General features: G+C 43.1%; 1 protein-coding gene and 1 long non-coding RNA gene across 2 annotated transcripts in view; one reads left to right on the top strand and one right to left on the bottom strand.

The window, feature by feature from the left end:
• LOC130276748 (ovochymase-2-like) overlaps positions 1-15,427 on the bottom strand; it is a 105,259-nt gene that overhangs the window by 70,332 nt on the left and 19,500 nt on the right. The window contains exons 7-11 of the mRNA XM_056526574.1: positions 13,842-14,037; positions 12,122-12,148; positions 11,951-12,041; positions 5,888-6,021; positions 4,727-4,867 (exon numbers count right to left, since the gene is read on the bottom strand). Coding sequence (XP_056382549.1) covers positions 4,727-4,867; positions 5,888-6,021; positions 11,951-12,041; positions 12,122-12,148; positions 13,842-14,037 — 589 coding nt within the window. The remainder of the gene's footprint in view (positions 1-4,726; positions 4,868-5,887; positions 6,022-11,950; positions 12,042-12,121; positions 12,149-13,841; positions 14,038-15,427) is intronic.
• The window catches only part of LOC130276756 (uncharacterized), a 48,704-nt gene that overhangs the window by 25,828 nt on the left and 7,449 nt on the right, over positions 1-15,427 (top strand). The window lies entirely within an intron of this gene.

Raw genomic sequence — 15,427 nt, 5'->3', positions numbered from 1 at the left:
GAGATCTCTGTACGGTCCCCTGATATATTTATACATAGTTATTTGGTATCCCCTAAGGCTGGGTTCACACTACGTTTTGTACTTACGGTTCCCGTATACGGCTGGAAGGAGGGGGCGGGGCTTAATCACGGCGCCCGCACTCAGCTGTATAGGGTAACCGTATTCAATGCATGTCTATGAGCCGACCGGAGTGAACCGCAGCCTCCGGTCGGCTGCGTTTTCGGCCGTATGCGGTTTCCCGACCGCAGGCAAAAACGTGGTCAACCACTTTTTGCCTACGGTCGGAAAACCGCATACGGCCGAAAACGCAGCCGACCGGAGGCTGCGGTTCACTCCGGTCGACTCATAGACATGCATTAAATACGGTTCCCCTATGCGGCTGAGTGCGGGCGCCGCGATTAAGCCCCGCCCCCTCCTCCCAGCCGTATACGGGAACCGTAAGTACAAAACGTAGTGTGAACCTAGCCTTAGACTTCTTATTTGTAATCTAAATAACCCTAATTCTGATAATCTTTCTGGGTACTGTAGTCCTCCCATTCCCCGAATTACTCTGGCTGCCCGTCTTTGAACCCTCTCCAGCTCCACTATATATTTCTTGTGCACTGGTTCCCAGTACTATACACAGTATTCTATGTGTGGTCTGACTAGTGATTTGTACAGCGGTAGAATTATTTCCTTGTCGTGGGTATCTATGCCCCTATTGATGCACCCCATGATTTTATTAGCCTTGGCAGCAGCTGCCCGACACTGGTCACTACAGCTAAATTTACTGTTAACTAAGACTCCTAAGTCCTAAGTGTAAGTCCTTCCTTTATATGTCCTATTCCTTTTGAGTACACTTCTGGCTTTGGCTCAAAAACTGAAAAAAACTAAACAAGTGGAAACTTAGCCTTATTTAGATCCTGCAGGCAAATTCTAGTATTGCATAGTTCCCTGTCAACTGAGTAGACAACTAAGTAATTCAAAGTCTCAGACAGGACCTCAGACTGGATTTTATTTGTTTTAAATTATTAAACAGCAGGGCACTGTGGGAGATCAGATGAGAGCTACACAGAGCTAGATACTTCCAGGAGAAAAACCAGCACGATTTTGATAGCATTTATGTATATCAAGGAGAAAGAGACCTGAAATAGCTCAAATCAGTACAAAAGCAAACAAGCAAAGTCTTTAAATAGATAAAAAATAAGAATTATTTTAGGTTTTAAAGGAGTGTTCCCATTTATGAGCTGATGGTATATCGCTAGGTTATATCATCACTTTATGATTGTTGGAGGTCCAGCTCATTGTGCCCCCCCCCCCCCCTTCCAATCTTGAGATTGAAGCAGAAGGCTGCAGCAGAACAAAATACAATACTACACCAGCACTGTAGTCCTTTGATTCTTAAAATGAGTATGGGTCCCAGAGATTGATCCTTAGATTGAAGGAAGCACGTCACTGATTCAACACTGCAGCCCCTTGACAGTCTTTTGCTGTACAAGGGCGCCCGAACCAACTTCTGCAAAGCACTACGGCTCCTTCATTCTCAGGAAGAGAGAGATCTTAAAGGGGTACTCCAGTGAAAAAGTTTTTTTTTTTTAATCAACTGGTGCCAGAAAGTTAAAGGGGTTCTCCCTTGTTTATACAGTTTTTTTTTTATTATGTTTGTGTGTTATGTGTGTATAAGTATGTGTTTTTGTTATATGTGTTGTGATTATGTATATATGTATTTTCTTACCTTTTGTGAAGATCCGGAAGCTGGCCCCTTTTTCTTCCAGCGGCTTGCTGTGTACCCTCGGCCTCCGCCATGTTGTGTTCGGTAAGTGGGATGTCGGGGGGTGTGTTCTTGCTTCTGTCCTTCCTATCTTCTGACGTCCGAGGCGAACTGTCTGCGCATGCGCGAGTACGCAAGTGCTATGCTAACAGCGTAGCGTACATTAGGTCTACGCTACTAGCGTAGCTTCGCGCAAGCGCAGACAGTTTGTCAATTGGACGAAAAAAACTTTATTGGTAAAAAATAAAAAATAAACTACCTGCGCATGCGCCCGAAGAGGCCACAGATTCGTCACTGAGCCACGGAAGAAACAGGAAGCAAAGATTCGCCTCAGACGTCAGAAGATAGGAAGGACAGAAGCAAGAACACACCCCCCGACATCCCACTTACCGAACACAACATGGCGGAGGCCGAGGTACACAGCAAGCCGCTGGAAGAAAAAGGTGCCAGCTTCCGGATCTTCACAAAAGGTAAGAAAATACATATATACTTAATCACAACACACATAAAAAAAACACATACTTATCCCCTTATATTTACGTCCTGCGCCGGCTCCCGCGGCTCCCGCCGGCTCACGCGCCGCGATCCCGCATCATATCGCGTCGGTCCCGGCGCTAATCAACGGCCGGGACCCGCGGCTAATACCACACATCGCCGATCGCGGCGATGTGCGGTATTAACCCTTTAGAAGCGGCGGTCAAAGCTGACCGCCGCTTCTAAAGTGAAAGTGAAAGTGACCCGGCTGCTCAGTCGGGCTGTTCGGGACCGCCGCGGTGAAATCGCGGCGTCCCGAACAGCTGATCGGACACCGGGAGGGCTCTTACCTGCCTCCCCGGTGTCCGATCGACGAATGACTGCTCCGTGCCTGAGATCCAGGCAGGAGCAGTCAAGCGCCGATAATGCTGATCACAGGCGTGTTAATGCACGCCAGTGATCAGCATTAGAGATCAGTGTGTGCAGTGTTATAGGTCCCTATGGGACCTATAACACTGCAAAAAAAATGTAAAAAAAAAGTGTTAATAAAGGTCATTTAACCCCTTCCCTAATAAAAGTTTGAATCACCCCCCTTTTCCCATAAAAAAAATAAAACAGTGTAAAAAAAATAAAAAATAAACATATGTGGTATCGCCGCGTGCGTAAATGTCCGAACTATAAAAATATATCATTAATTAAGCCGTACGGTCAATGGCGTACGCGCAAAAAAATTCCAAAGTCCAAAAAAGCGTATTTTGGTCACTTTTTATATCATTAAAAAATGAATAAAAAGTGATCAAAAAGTCCGATCAAAACAAAAATCATACCGATAAAAACTTCAGATCACGGCGCAAAAAATGAGTCCTCATACCACCCCATACGTGGAAAAATAAAAAAGTTATAGGGGTCAGAAGATGACATTTTTAAACGTATAAATTTTCCTGCATGTAGTTATGATTTTTTCCAGAAGTGCGACAAAATCAAACCTATATAAGTAGGGTATCATTTTAACCGTATGGACCTACATAATAATGATAAGGTGTAATTTTTACCGAAATATGCACTGCGTAGAAACGAAAGCCCCCAAAAGTTACAAAATGGCGTTTTTTTTTCGATTTTGTCGCACAATGATTTTTTTTTCTGTTTCGCCGTGCATTTTTGGGTAAAATGACTAATGTCACTGCAAAGTAGAATTGGCGACGCAAAAAATAAGCCATAATATGGATTTTTAGGTGGAAAATTGAAAGGGTTATGATTTTTAAAAGGTAAGGAGGAAAAAACGAAAGTGCAAAAACGGAAAAACCCTGAGTCCTTAAGGGGTTATACACACATAACACACAAACATAATAACAAAAAACAGTATAAACAAGGGAGAACCCCTTTAAACAGATTTGTAAATTATCAGTGCATGAGAAGACAAAGAAAAGTCGGCACTCACCGGGTTTCCAATTCAGCAGATTTTATTGCACGTTGCTCACAGCCATAGTACAATTCTTGGGGAGACGACGGATGGTACGAGGGGGGTACCACAGAGAGGCTGTGGTACCCCCCTCGTACCATCCGTCGTCTCCCCAAGAATTGTACTATGGCTGTGAGCAACGTGCAATAAAATCTGCTGAATTGGAAACCCGGTGAGTGCCGACTTTTCTTTGTCTTCTCATGCACTGATGGTATATTCTATATGAGTCCGAGCACCACCGTATCCCCACTCCGCTGCAGCGACTTAGTGTCCACCCGCTTTCAGGTTCAGAAATTAGCAGTGCCGAACTACTCATCTATACGCTACAGATTTGTAAATTACTTCTATTAAAACATCTTAATCCTTCCTGTACTTATTAGCTGCTGAATACTACAGCGGAAATTCTTTTCTTTTTGAAACACAGAGCTGTCTGCTGACATCATGAGCACAGTGCTCTCTGCTGACATCTCTGTCCATTTTAGGAACTGTCCAGAACAGCATATGTTTGCTACGGGGATTTCCTTTTACTCCGGGCAGCTCCGGTGAAAAAATTTTTTTTTTAATCAACTGGTGCCAGAAAGTTAAATAGACTTGTAAATTACTTCTATTAAAATATCTTAATCCTTCCAGTATTTATTAGCTGCTGAATACTACTAAATACTTTTTGGAACACAGAGCTCTCTGCTGACAGAAAACATATGCTGCTCTGGACAGTTCCTAAAATGGACAGAGATGTCAGCAGAGAGCACTGTGCTCGTGATGTCAGCAGACAGCTCTGTGTTTCTAACGGAAAAGAATTTCCACTGTAGTATTCAGCAGCTAATAAGTACAGGAAGGATTAAGATTTTTTAATAGAAGTAATTTACAAGTCTATTTAACTTTCTGGCACCAGTTGATTAAAAAAAAAAAATTTTCACCGGAGCACCCCTTTAAAGGTACAAGCTGCACCCCTTTTACCTTATCAGTAAATACTTTTTCACAAAACATGAAACACATTATATTACAAATTATATACAAAAAGTTTACAATAGCTTCTGTATCACCTGGGTATAGGTTTGGTTCTACTGCTAAATATGAAAGTGAAAATCCAGTTTTGTATTCCTGAAAATCGGAGTGAAATTTCAGAGTGACGCTTGTATTAGTGATGAGTAATGGCCGGGGCTTCACATCCCCACAGAATTTCCCTACAAAAAAAAAAAAAAAGAAATATTGATCTCTCTACATTGATAAGTTGTGCATGGCATTTCATTTACAGTAATAGCTTTGTATAAATACTAGAAAATGTTGTCAGAATTATATACATGCGCATCATGGGAACATTCTATATCCAGCAACTATTTGTGCGTTGATAAGGATAGAAGATTGAGAATTTCTACCAATAAAGAATAAAGTAAACCACTACCTTTGCAGTTTAAAATACCAGAAGCCTGATAGACCCCATTAAAGTCATTCCAGGAAAAAACTTTTTTTATTATATAAACTGGCTCCAGAAAGTTAAACAGATTTGTAAATTACTTCTATTAGAAAATCTTAATCCTTTCAATAATTATCAGCTGCTGAAGTTGAGTTGTTCTTTTCTGTCTGGCAACAGTGCTCTCTGCTGACATCTCTGCTTGTCTCGGGAACTGCACAGAGTAGAAGAGGTTTGCTATAGGGATTTGCTTCTAAACTGGGCGGTTCCCGAGACACGTGTCATCAGAGAGCACTTAGACATAAAAGAACAACTCAACTTCAGAAGCTCATAAGTACTGAAAGGATGAAGATTTTTTAATAGAAGAAATTTACAAATCTGTTTAACTTTTTGGAGCCAGTTGATATATATACAAAAGTTTTTTTCCTGGATAACCCCTTTAAGGTAGTCTGGTCATAGCTTGGGTACATAATACACTACTGTGTGAGCATGGACAAAAACACTCTTTTCTCTATGTTTTTACTGACATAAGGACTTTAGTCCTGTAGAGGCAGAATATACCATATCCCCAACAGTTTCAGTCCCCACTCTGCACAGTCCAATGTAGTGTTACTAAATAAGAGACATAAAACGGCTGGTGGGGTTCACCAGTAAAGACCACAGTATGCCCATAATATGACACGTGATCCATTTGTAGACATTCTATATTACAATCTGCTTCTATGCAACCCATAACCACTTGTGAATACAAGGTATTAGTGCTCCATCTGGATACGTACAGTAATGGACTCACCAATGAGATGTCCTAACGCAGAATAGATCACCAGGTAATCTAGGTCACAGGAATAATCCCATTCAATATTGAATTGATTGAAGATCAGAAGAATGTGTTTTCCTTTAGGGACGATAATTGTCCAGACACACTTTCTAGGGGGAACATTTTTTATTAATAATTTAATAATTAAAGATTATTAGGTAAAATTGAGGATAGCCCACATCATACTGGAGGTCCCAGACCTACACAGCTAAGCCATTTATGGTATGTTCTATCTACAGTGACCCCCGACCTACGATGGCCCCGACATACGATCATTTCAATATACGATGGCTTCTCAGAGGCCATCGCATGTTGAAGGCAGCATCAACATACGATGCTTTTGTATGTTGGGGCCATCGCATAAACGGCTATCCGGCAGCGCAGACTGCTTCATCTGCCACCGGATAGCCGTTTACGGTGCCCCGTCTGGTCCGCTGACGATCACTTACCTGTCCTCGGGGCTCCGGAGCGTCCTCTTCAGGATCCCCTGCATTGTCGTCGCTCTCCATCGTCGTCATCACGTCGCTGCGCACGCCGTCCCGTCATCCAATAGGAGCGGCGTGCGTAGCGACGTGATGGCGGCGACGGAGAGCGAGGATGCCGGGGAAGCAGAGGCCTTGCCGAGCGTTGGGAACACCCTGGGGACACGGCGACAGCGATGGAAGGCGACATCCAGGGCAGCGGTGACAGTCCGGAGCGGCGGGGACAGGTGAGTACAACTTCCTCTAACAGTGGTCTTCAACCTGCGGACCTCCAGATGTTGCAAAACTACAACTCCCAGCATGCCCGGACAGCCGTTGGCTGTCCGGGCATGCTGGGTGTTGTAGTTTTGCAACATCTGGAGGTCCGCAGGTTGAAGACCACTGTCCTATACTTTACATTGCACGAATCCCTCAACATGCGATGGTTTCAACAAACGATGGTCCATTTGGAACGGATTACCATCGTATGTTGAGGGACCACTGTGTATACTGTTTTGGCCAGCGAGGGAATAAGGTCCACTAGGGAAATAGTTAATCTTCAGTCTCATCTCTGTCCTTACCCCTGAACAGCTTCTACACTAAACTCATCACAATCCAAAGCTTAGACATCACCGCCACCATAGAGGGCATCTATTGGAAATCTGAAGTGGCAGGTGACAGTCGATTGTGGATCCCACTATTTTTCTTTGTTCCACCTTTCAGAGATACATCAACTTTAGGATACAAAGGAGCAATAGGACACTCCTTCTCTCCCAGTCTTTTTTCTAGACCCCACGTGAAGTAACTTGGCGTCAACATAAAAGCACTTCTAAGTGTGACCATGCCAATGCTACAATGTAATGTGTGTTTCCACAACTTTATCAGACATTTGTTGATTTGTGACAGTTGTAATCAGCAATACAATTATATCATTATTTAATTGCATTTTATCTACTGTATTTCATGTCAAGTATGGAAAATGTAATATTATAATTTTTATGATAAGCATATGCACATCTGTTTGATATTCCTCATGACCCCCACTTACTTATACATGGCGATTTGTAAACATTTTAACTGCTACAAGTAAGGTCTATCTATAAGCCTGAAACAAGTTAGCTATACTTCTTGTTTCAATCACTCATAATTTGCATTATGTCACCTGGCCAGACTAGTTAACGAGTATCACCAAGTTGATACGAAAATATGAGTAAACTGTGGAAAATGTATTACCATTATGGCCAGCTTAACCAGCTTATTGCAAGAGGTGCTTAAAGGGGTACTCTGCTGCTCAGCGTTTGGAACAAACTGTTCCAAACGCTGGAGCCGGAAGCTTGTGACGTCATAGCCCTGCCCCCTCATGACATCACGCCCCACCCCCTCAATGCATGTCTATGGGAGGAGGCGTGACAGCCGTCACGCCCCCTCCCGTAGACTTCCATTGAGGGGGCGGGGCGTGACATCATGGGGATGGGGGGCTGTGACATCACGAGCTCCCGGCGCCAGCTCCAGCGTTCGGAACAGTTTGATCCAAACGCTGAGCAGCGGAGTACCCCTTTAAGAGTGTCAGTTAAAAAATTACCAAAATAAGTAATTATATCTGGTTCACCATTCTGGTTATTTAACAACGCTGGGCTTTAATACTGCATACTCTTGTTCTGAAAGTACTAATTATTTCTATTTTACCATTTCTGATGTCGACAGGGTTCCTTGCTAAATAAGGAATAAAACACTAAGGGTAGGATGGAAAGGAAAGCATTCATGGGGGGTTTCTATGGCTGAAACTCTTTGGAGAACTGTGGCGTGGCACTATTAGTGGAGCACCTAAACATGAGAATAATATAGGAGCGCTGTTATTGTTACTGATACAAACAGACAAAAATGGGGAAAAGAAACACAGGACTGGTATTCAGTATCCATGCTAAAAGCTACTGATATTAAAGGGGTACTCCGATAGAAACTTTTTTTTTATTATTATTTTTTTTAATCAACTGTTACCAGAATGTTAAACAGATTTGTAAATTACTTCTATTAAAAAATCTTAATCCTTCCAGTACTTATTAGCTGTTGAATACTACTGTTATTTTTTTAACACAGTGCTCTCTGCTGACATCACAAGCATAGTGCTCTCTGCTGACATCTCTGTCCATTTTAGGAACTGCTCGTGATGTCAGCAGAGAGCTCTGTGTTCCAAAAAGAAAATAATTTCCTCTGTAGTATTTAGCAGCTAATAAGTAATAGAAGGATTAAGATTTTTTAAATAAAAGTAAATTACAAATCTGTTTAACTTTCTGGCACCAGTTGGAAAAAAAAAGTTTTCCACCGGAGTAACCCTTTAATTTTCCTCTATGTAAATATGCCTTAATGAGTACTCCCTACAATATTAAGTAATTCCCAGAAAAATGTGCATTACTTCAGAAAATAATAATATTAAAATATACCATCTTTATGAACATAAATGTAAAAATATATACATACACAAAGAACCCCCACTCAGAGGGGAATAGAAAAAAACAAAGCAAAGAGTGCATACAATAGTATTATAGATTGAAAGACTCCTACACAGCAAACAGCAGGGCTTACTGGCATAGAAGAGATGCAACCCCAACACAATGTTTTGGTAGAAATTATTTGTTGAGGGCTTTGAGCCTGGCCAGAAAAAGCTCAGTTTGTCCAAAACAGCTGTAACCTGTGTTTGAGGAGGGTGCCTGCTCCGTGTTCTCCTTTCCCCAATGGCATAATAAAGATTAAGCTGAAGGCATTGTGAGTGCCGCTTGTTTGTTTTTATATCGGCTGCATAGATCACTGGATATACTGTTAAGGCTGAGAACCACCTTGTAAATAGCTTTGCTGCAATATCTGTCCACCACTGTCTACTGCAGGGGTCCTCAAACTCCACATGCGGCCCGTGGAGCGCATTTACCTGACCCACCGGGTGTTTTCGCCTCGGGACATCCCTTTGTTCCGAAAGTTGCTTTCGGAACACAGGGACGCATCTGTTAAGTCCCTGCGGCCCTGCGTTTTTCTTCAAAAATGCGGGGACCGCCGGGAGCTAGCGCACGCAGGGACGTCACTGACGTCCCATGCGTGCGCCCATGGCAACGGTGCGCGGAGGAGCGGAGAAGAAGCAAGAAGGACGCGCGCTGGCAGTTGGTAAGTGTTTACCAGCGGCGCGTCAGCTTCGGTGTTCCAACCACCGATCCTCCGGTCCTGCTATGGCCGGAGCGGTGCTCGAAACACTGAAGTGGGGCAGTAAAAGGCATACAGCCTCCAGCCATACTGTATGGCTGGAGGCTGTATGTCTGTGGGGGAACATACTGCCAGCCTAATGTGGGGGGAACTATACTGCCAATGTAATGTGAGGACTATACTGCACCTAATGTTGGGGAACTATACTGCCAGCCTAATGTGGGGGACTATATTGCACATAATGTGGAGGGACTATACTGCCAACGTAATGTGGGGGACTATATTGCACATATTGTGGGGGGACTATACTGCCAACGTAATGTGGGGGACTATATTGCACCTAATGTGGGGGGACTATACTGCCAACGTAATGTGGGGGACTATACTGCCAACGTAATGTGGGGGACTATATTGCCCCTAATGTGGGGGAACATACTGCCAGCCTAATGTGGGGGACTATATTGCACCTAATGTGGGGGAACATACTGCCGGCCTAATGTGGGGGACTATATTGAAGCTAATGTGGGGGAATATACTGCCAGCCTAATGTGGGGGACTATATTGCACCTAATGTGGGGGGACTATACTTCCAATGTAATGTGGGGGACTATATTGCACTTAATGTGGGGGGGCTATACTGCCAATGTAATTTGGGGGACTATATTGCCAACATAATGTGGGGGAACATATTGCCAGCCTAATGTGGGGGAACATACTGCCAGCCTAATGTGGGGGACAATATTGCACCTAATGTGGGGGGACTATACTGTCGGCTTAGTGTGGGGGACTATATTGCACCTAATGTGGGCGGAACTATACTGCCAACGTAATGTAGCGGACTATATTGCACCTAATGTTGGGGAACATACTGCCAGCCTAATGTGGGGGACTATATTGCAGCTAATGTGGGGGAACATACTGCCAGCCTAATGTCGGGGACTATATTGCACCTAATGTGGGGGACTATACTGCACCTAATGTGGGCGGAACTATACTGCCAACGTAATGTGGGGGACTATACTGCACCTAATGTGGGGGAACTACAACCTAATGTGGGGGAACTATACTGCACCTAATGTGGGGGGAACTACAACCTAATGTAGGGGAACTACAACCTAATGTGGGGGAACTACAACCTAATGTGGGGGGAACTATACTGCTAACCTAATGTGGTGGACTATATTGCACCTAATATGTTGGGGGACTATACTGCACCTAATATGGGGGGAACTATACTGCACCTAATATGGGGGGAACTATTCTGCCAACCTAATGTGGGGGAACTACAACCTAATGTGGGGGAACTACAACCTAATGTGGGGGAACTATACTGCCAACCTAATGTGGGGGAACTATACTGCCAACCTAATGTGAGGGAACTACTATCTTATTTCTTCACTTCAAAATAAGATATATGCAGTGTGAATAGGAATTTGTTCATAGTTTTCTTTTTTTTTTTTATAACTATAGTCCGGCCCTCCAACGGTCTGAGGGACCGTGAACTGGCCCCGTTTAAAAAGTTTGAGGACCCCTGGTCTACTGCCTGAACAAAGTGAATTAAGGACTGTCCTGTTGGGAGTCGCCATGCCGTCCTAGAGCTTCCTTTTCCTTCTATTGGACTCTGTTATTGGCACCCCTTTGGGGACAAATGTTAACAACTTATGGTGGGACTGTGACCAGCAGTGTTATGGATACACTGTAATGGCAATCTATTGGGGCAACTTTAACTAGCATTCTATAGGAGCTTAATGGTTTGCATGCACTGTGGAACTGTGGTATAGTACCAATATAGAGCATAGTTCTATATGGGCTAGCACACTTCAAAAAATCTGTTGTGGAATCCAAGGCAAAAATCTAAGGCCTCAGATTTTGGGATATTCACTCTCTATTCCACAAATTTAGACTAGGCTAATATCATGTCATTGCTTTTCTGCAACACAGATTTTAAATCTGCAGCAGGAATATTCTGTATAATCTACAGCATGAAATCCAAATAAAAACAATGAAATGCTGATTTTACACAAATTTTACATGGATTTCAGCATAGAATCTAGTTCTATGAAAAAGTTATGTTGTCAAGGCCTTATAGAGGCACCCACTAAGAATCTTATGAGTGCACTCTAAAGTTGGTCATACACAAATAATAGCTGGGGCTGCTAATATCCCCTAGAAAAAAAAGGAAAGGCAAATGTAAACCAATGTGCCTGATCCTTCCCTGATATCTGACGATTCTGGAGGCACGCAGGTATTAAATTGTTGGCGATCCAGCCGTAAACAGCGTAGTTCATTCTGAAACTGTTCCTTACATTATTGGGTCCTTAAAAAGGGAATGCATTTTGCCAGATGCCAAGTTGGCCTTGGACACCACTGTTGCAGATCAAATACTCACTCATTATTGGAATAATATTTCTTGGTGCCTTTTGGAAGCATTATTTCTCCTGTCATTCCTTTCAGGAATCCATCATCTGTACTGCACTGCACTGTATAATATGACAGAAATCATTTGTAATCATGTGATGCTGAAGTCATTCAGTGAGTCGCGCAAGCAGATAGTATTTACCTTTATACGCACGCACTTCAGATTTCTCTAGGAAAGAGTAAGAAATATAAGGGACAAAACTCAGTTATTGTGTTTTTGCATAGGTCACATTAAATATGTTAACCATCAGCTAAAGCCAATACAACATTGATTTAAAAAGGTATGCCATTGTAAAAGCATCTATCACCTATCCAAAACACAAGTCTTATATATGTTAAATTGGTTGGGATCTAACAGGTTGGACTGCCATTCTTAAAATGGTGGACTTGGCTATTTCTGTCAGTGTCATAGACTTTGAGTGGAACAGCTGCTCGGTTTAAACTTCTTCGAGCTGCGGTCATTTAGCTGGGGACCATGGTCTCTCCTAGTGGTTGAAGTCTCTACTGATCTTACATATATCACCTATCTGGCAGATAGGTGATCAATGCCTTTGTTCTCGAATTCTACTTTAAGAAATACTTCCTACCTACGTTCCCCCATTGCGCCGGTATCAGCGTCCCGTTCCTCCGGCGCTGCTCGGGTCCCTGCTTCTTAGGCTCAGAACGTTTTACTGCGGTCAGCGTATCGCCGGCCGCAGCAATGTCCTGCCTTGGCCTTTATAAAGTAGCCAGGAAGGAGAAAAGGAAGTTCCGGCTCCCAAGGCTGGATAAAACATTCAAGTTTATTTCTTCATATTAAAATCCAGTGCATGAGCAAGCAATAAAAGCAATATAAGGGAGAACAACACCAAACGCACCGACGCGTTTCGACTTAACGCTAAGTCTTAGTCATGGCTCTGCCATGACTAAGACTTAGCGTTAAGTCGAAACGCGTCGGTGCGTTTGGTGTTGTTCTCCCTTATATTGCTTTTATTGCTTGCTCATGCACTGGATTTTAATATGAAGAAATAAACTTGAATGTTTTATCCAGCCTTGGGAGCCGGAACTTCCTTTTCTCCTTCCTGATTGCTTCACCTGAGGACTTGGCCTCAGAGACCATCCGGAGCTCCCGCTGGTGCAGGTGTATTGTGCTATTTTCCATATACCTTGGAGACGACTGGGTGAGCTGATTTTTTTCTCTATTGTTACTTTATAAAGTAGCACCTTACTCTTACTTGTCATGCCTGAAGTAGCTGCGCAATCGCAGTGAAACACGTTGCATCTTGGGAATAAAGTTTTTATCTGCACCTTCGGCTGCACTGTGAGTTGTTCCTGCGCCTAGCTGAGCCGGCGTCTACACTTGAAGCTATCCCGATCCACACACCTTACGTAGCCGGTGGGCAGCGGACTTTTCTTTACACATATTACCATTGTTGTATATGGGGCTGCACAACATGTCAGGGTGAGCGGTTTGATATTTTCCTCTTCACCTGTATATCCCTATTTTAATTGCATTATGGAGCGCTCTCATTCTCATTTTTAGATCGGCCGGTGATAGTCTGAGTGCACTGTCATGTAAGTAGCCGGCCAAGCACAACGGGGGAGCATAGAAAGGTGAGTTAAAGTTTTTTGGGTTTTTTTGTAGCCCGGGCACAGGGGAAGGTAAAAGTTTTCCACAGCATTTCTCCTTTAAGAAACTGGAGTTCTTCTTAAAGTTTGCAAACAATGATATACTATTTCTATTAATATACAGCCATTAAAGGCCTTGTGTTTGGAGGAGTATGTGGAAAATTGGGCTAGAAGGGAAGCTATTCCAATATTTAAAATGATAGTGACCCCATGAAAAGCATGGTGAATTTTTATCATAACATATGACCACTGACCTTGGTTGAGGTTTTCACTGAGCCAGCTCAGAATCCTCTGAATATCTGTGAAAACACCCGGTGATCCTCTCTTTTCTGGTGGGTTAAAAGCATTTTCTGCCCATTTACGGGCACATCCCAATCCCCAAGAGGTTACACCAACCAAAACCCACCTTCCATGGCTCCTCTGGCAGAGAAAAGGACCCCCTGAGTCACCCTAAAAATAAAAAAAATAAAAAGATTGGTATTACAGCTCGGCTCCATTGAAATAAATGGGGATACATATAGCACACACAAACTGGTGTGACGCTGTTTGGTGTGCTCAGATACTTAGGCTGTTGCTATGTCTCCTTTATTATTTACCAGGCACAGCTCCAAATAAGTTGTGGTGGTTGTGCCTGGTAAGGACTGGTTTTAGATTTACTATGCCCCTGGGCAAAATAAAAAATGGGGCTCACAGATCACGTGACCAAGGATCACCATGGGGTGTTCCCCGAATTGTGCTTAATTCCAGCTAATAGCAACACAACCCTCATTTTTTACATTGCCATCCTACTGCTACCACCAATACTGTGCCTGCTGCCATTTTCATACTTACAGACCTGCTCAGTTTCCCCAAATACTGTATATAATAAAGTCTAAGGAACAGGATAAAGATCACAGAAGGGGTGGTAACTACAAAATTTGAGCTACAGACCATACCAGAATATTTAAGATTCAAAGTCATCATCTATTCATGGGATAGGGGATAATGTAAATTTCTGATTGGTGGGGTCCGACCATTGGGATCCCCAATGATCATGAAAACGGAGGTCCATTGTCCCCAAGGTGAATGGAGTCTGTACATTGATGAGTTCAGCACTCAGCAATATTCACAAAAGTATAAAGAGAGAGTCACAGGCAATCATGTGCCCTTCTGCTCCATTCATCTGGCAGGCAAGGATCCTCCTTTCTTCTGATTGGTGGGAGTTCCAGTGGTTGGATCCCAATGGATGAGATACTTCTCACCAATGCTGTGTATAGATAATGATTTTAAATCTTGGGATACAGACCCCAGATCAGACCAAACGACTTTCCCCCTCTTTACACTGCTTCCTATCTCACATATACTTCTCCCTATGCCTCCCTATACACTGCTTGCTTGGCCCCCTCTCTCACATATTCTGCTTCCTATAGCCCCCCTAACATACACTGCCCTCCACACCTTCCTCACAACCCCTCCTGTCAGGCCCAAGGCCTGATTATGGAATCATACATGTGTTATACTTGTATTTGTGTATAATGTAAGACATGGAAGTCAAAAGCCTTTGTAGCAGCAGGATATCAGATGTCTCTGGTCCCGTCTTAAAAACAAGTTTGAGATAAGGGATAAGGGAAGAGAGATGCCCCCCACCTGGTGGGATCAGACTATAAGACTGCTATGCTGGACAAACCTTTGTTCAAGCCTGTGGCAAAAAAGCTGAAAAACCATCCTAAGAACAGCTGGACTCTACCTCACAAGGACTGCTATTCCATTATGCTGTAAGGACCCTTCATTTTTGTTTTCTGAACTTGTCTTGCTGAATTTTTTTTATATATTTTTGTACCTGTATGTCATTTGTTTATTT

Source organism: Hyla sarda, chromosome 6 (assembly GCF_029499605.1).
Source record: "Hyla sarda isolate aHylSar1 chromosome 6, aHylSar1.hap1, whole genome shotgun sequence".
In the NCBI taxonomy this organism is placed as follows: Eukaryota; Metazoa; Chordata; class Amphibia; order Anura; family Hylidae; genus Hyla; species Hyla sarda.
Note: the sequence above shows the minus strand (reverse complement) of the source record. Positions and strands in the feature narration are given on the sequence as shown.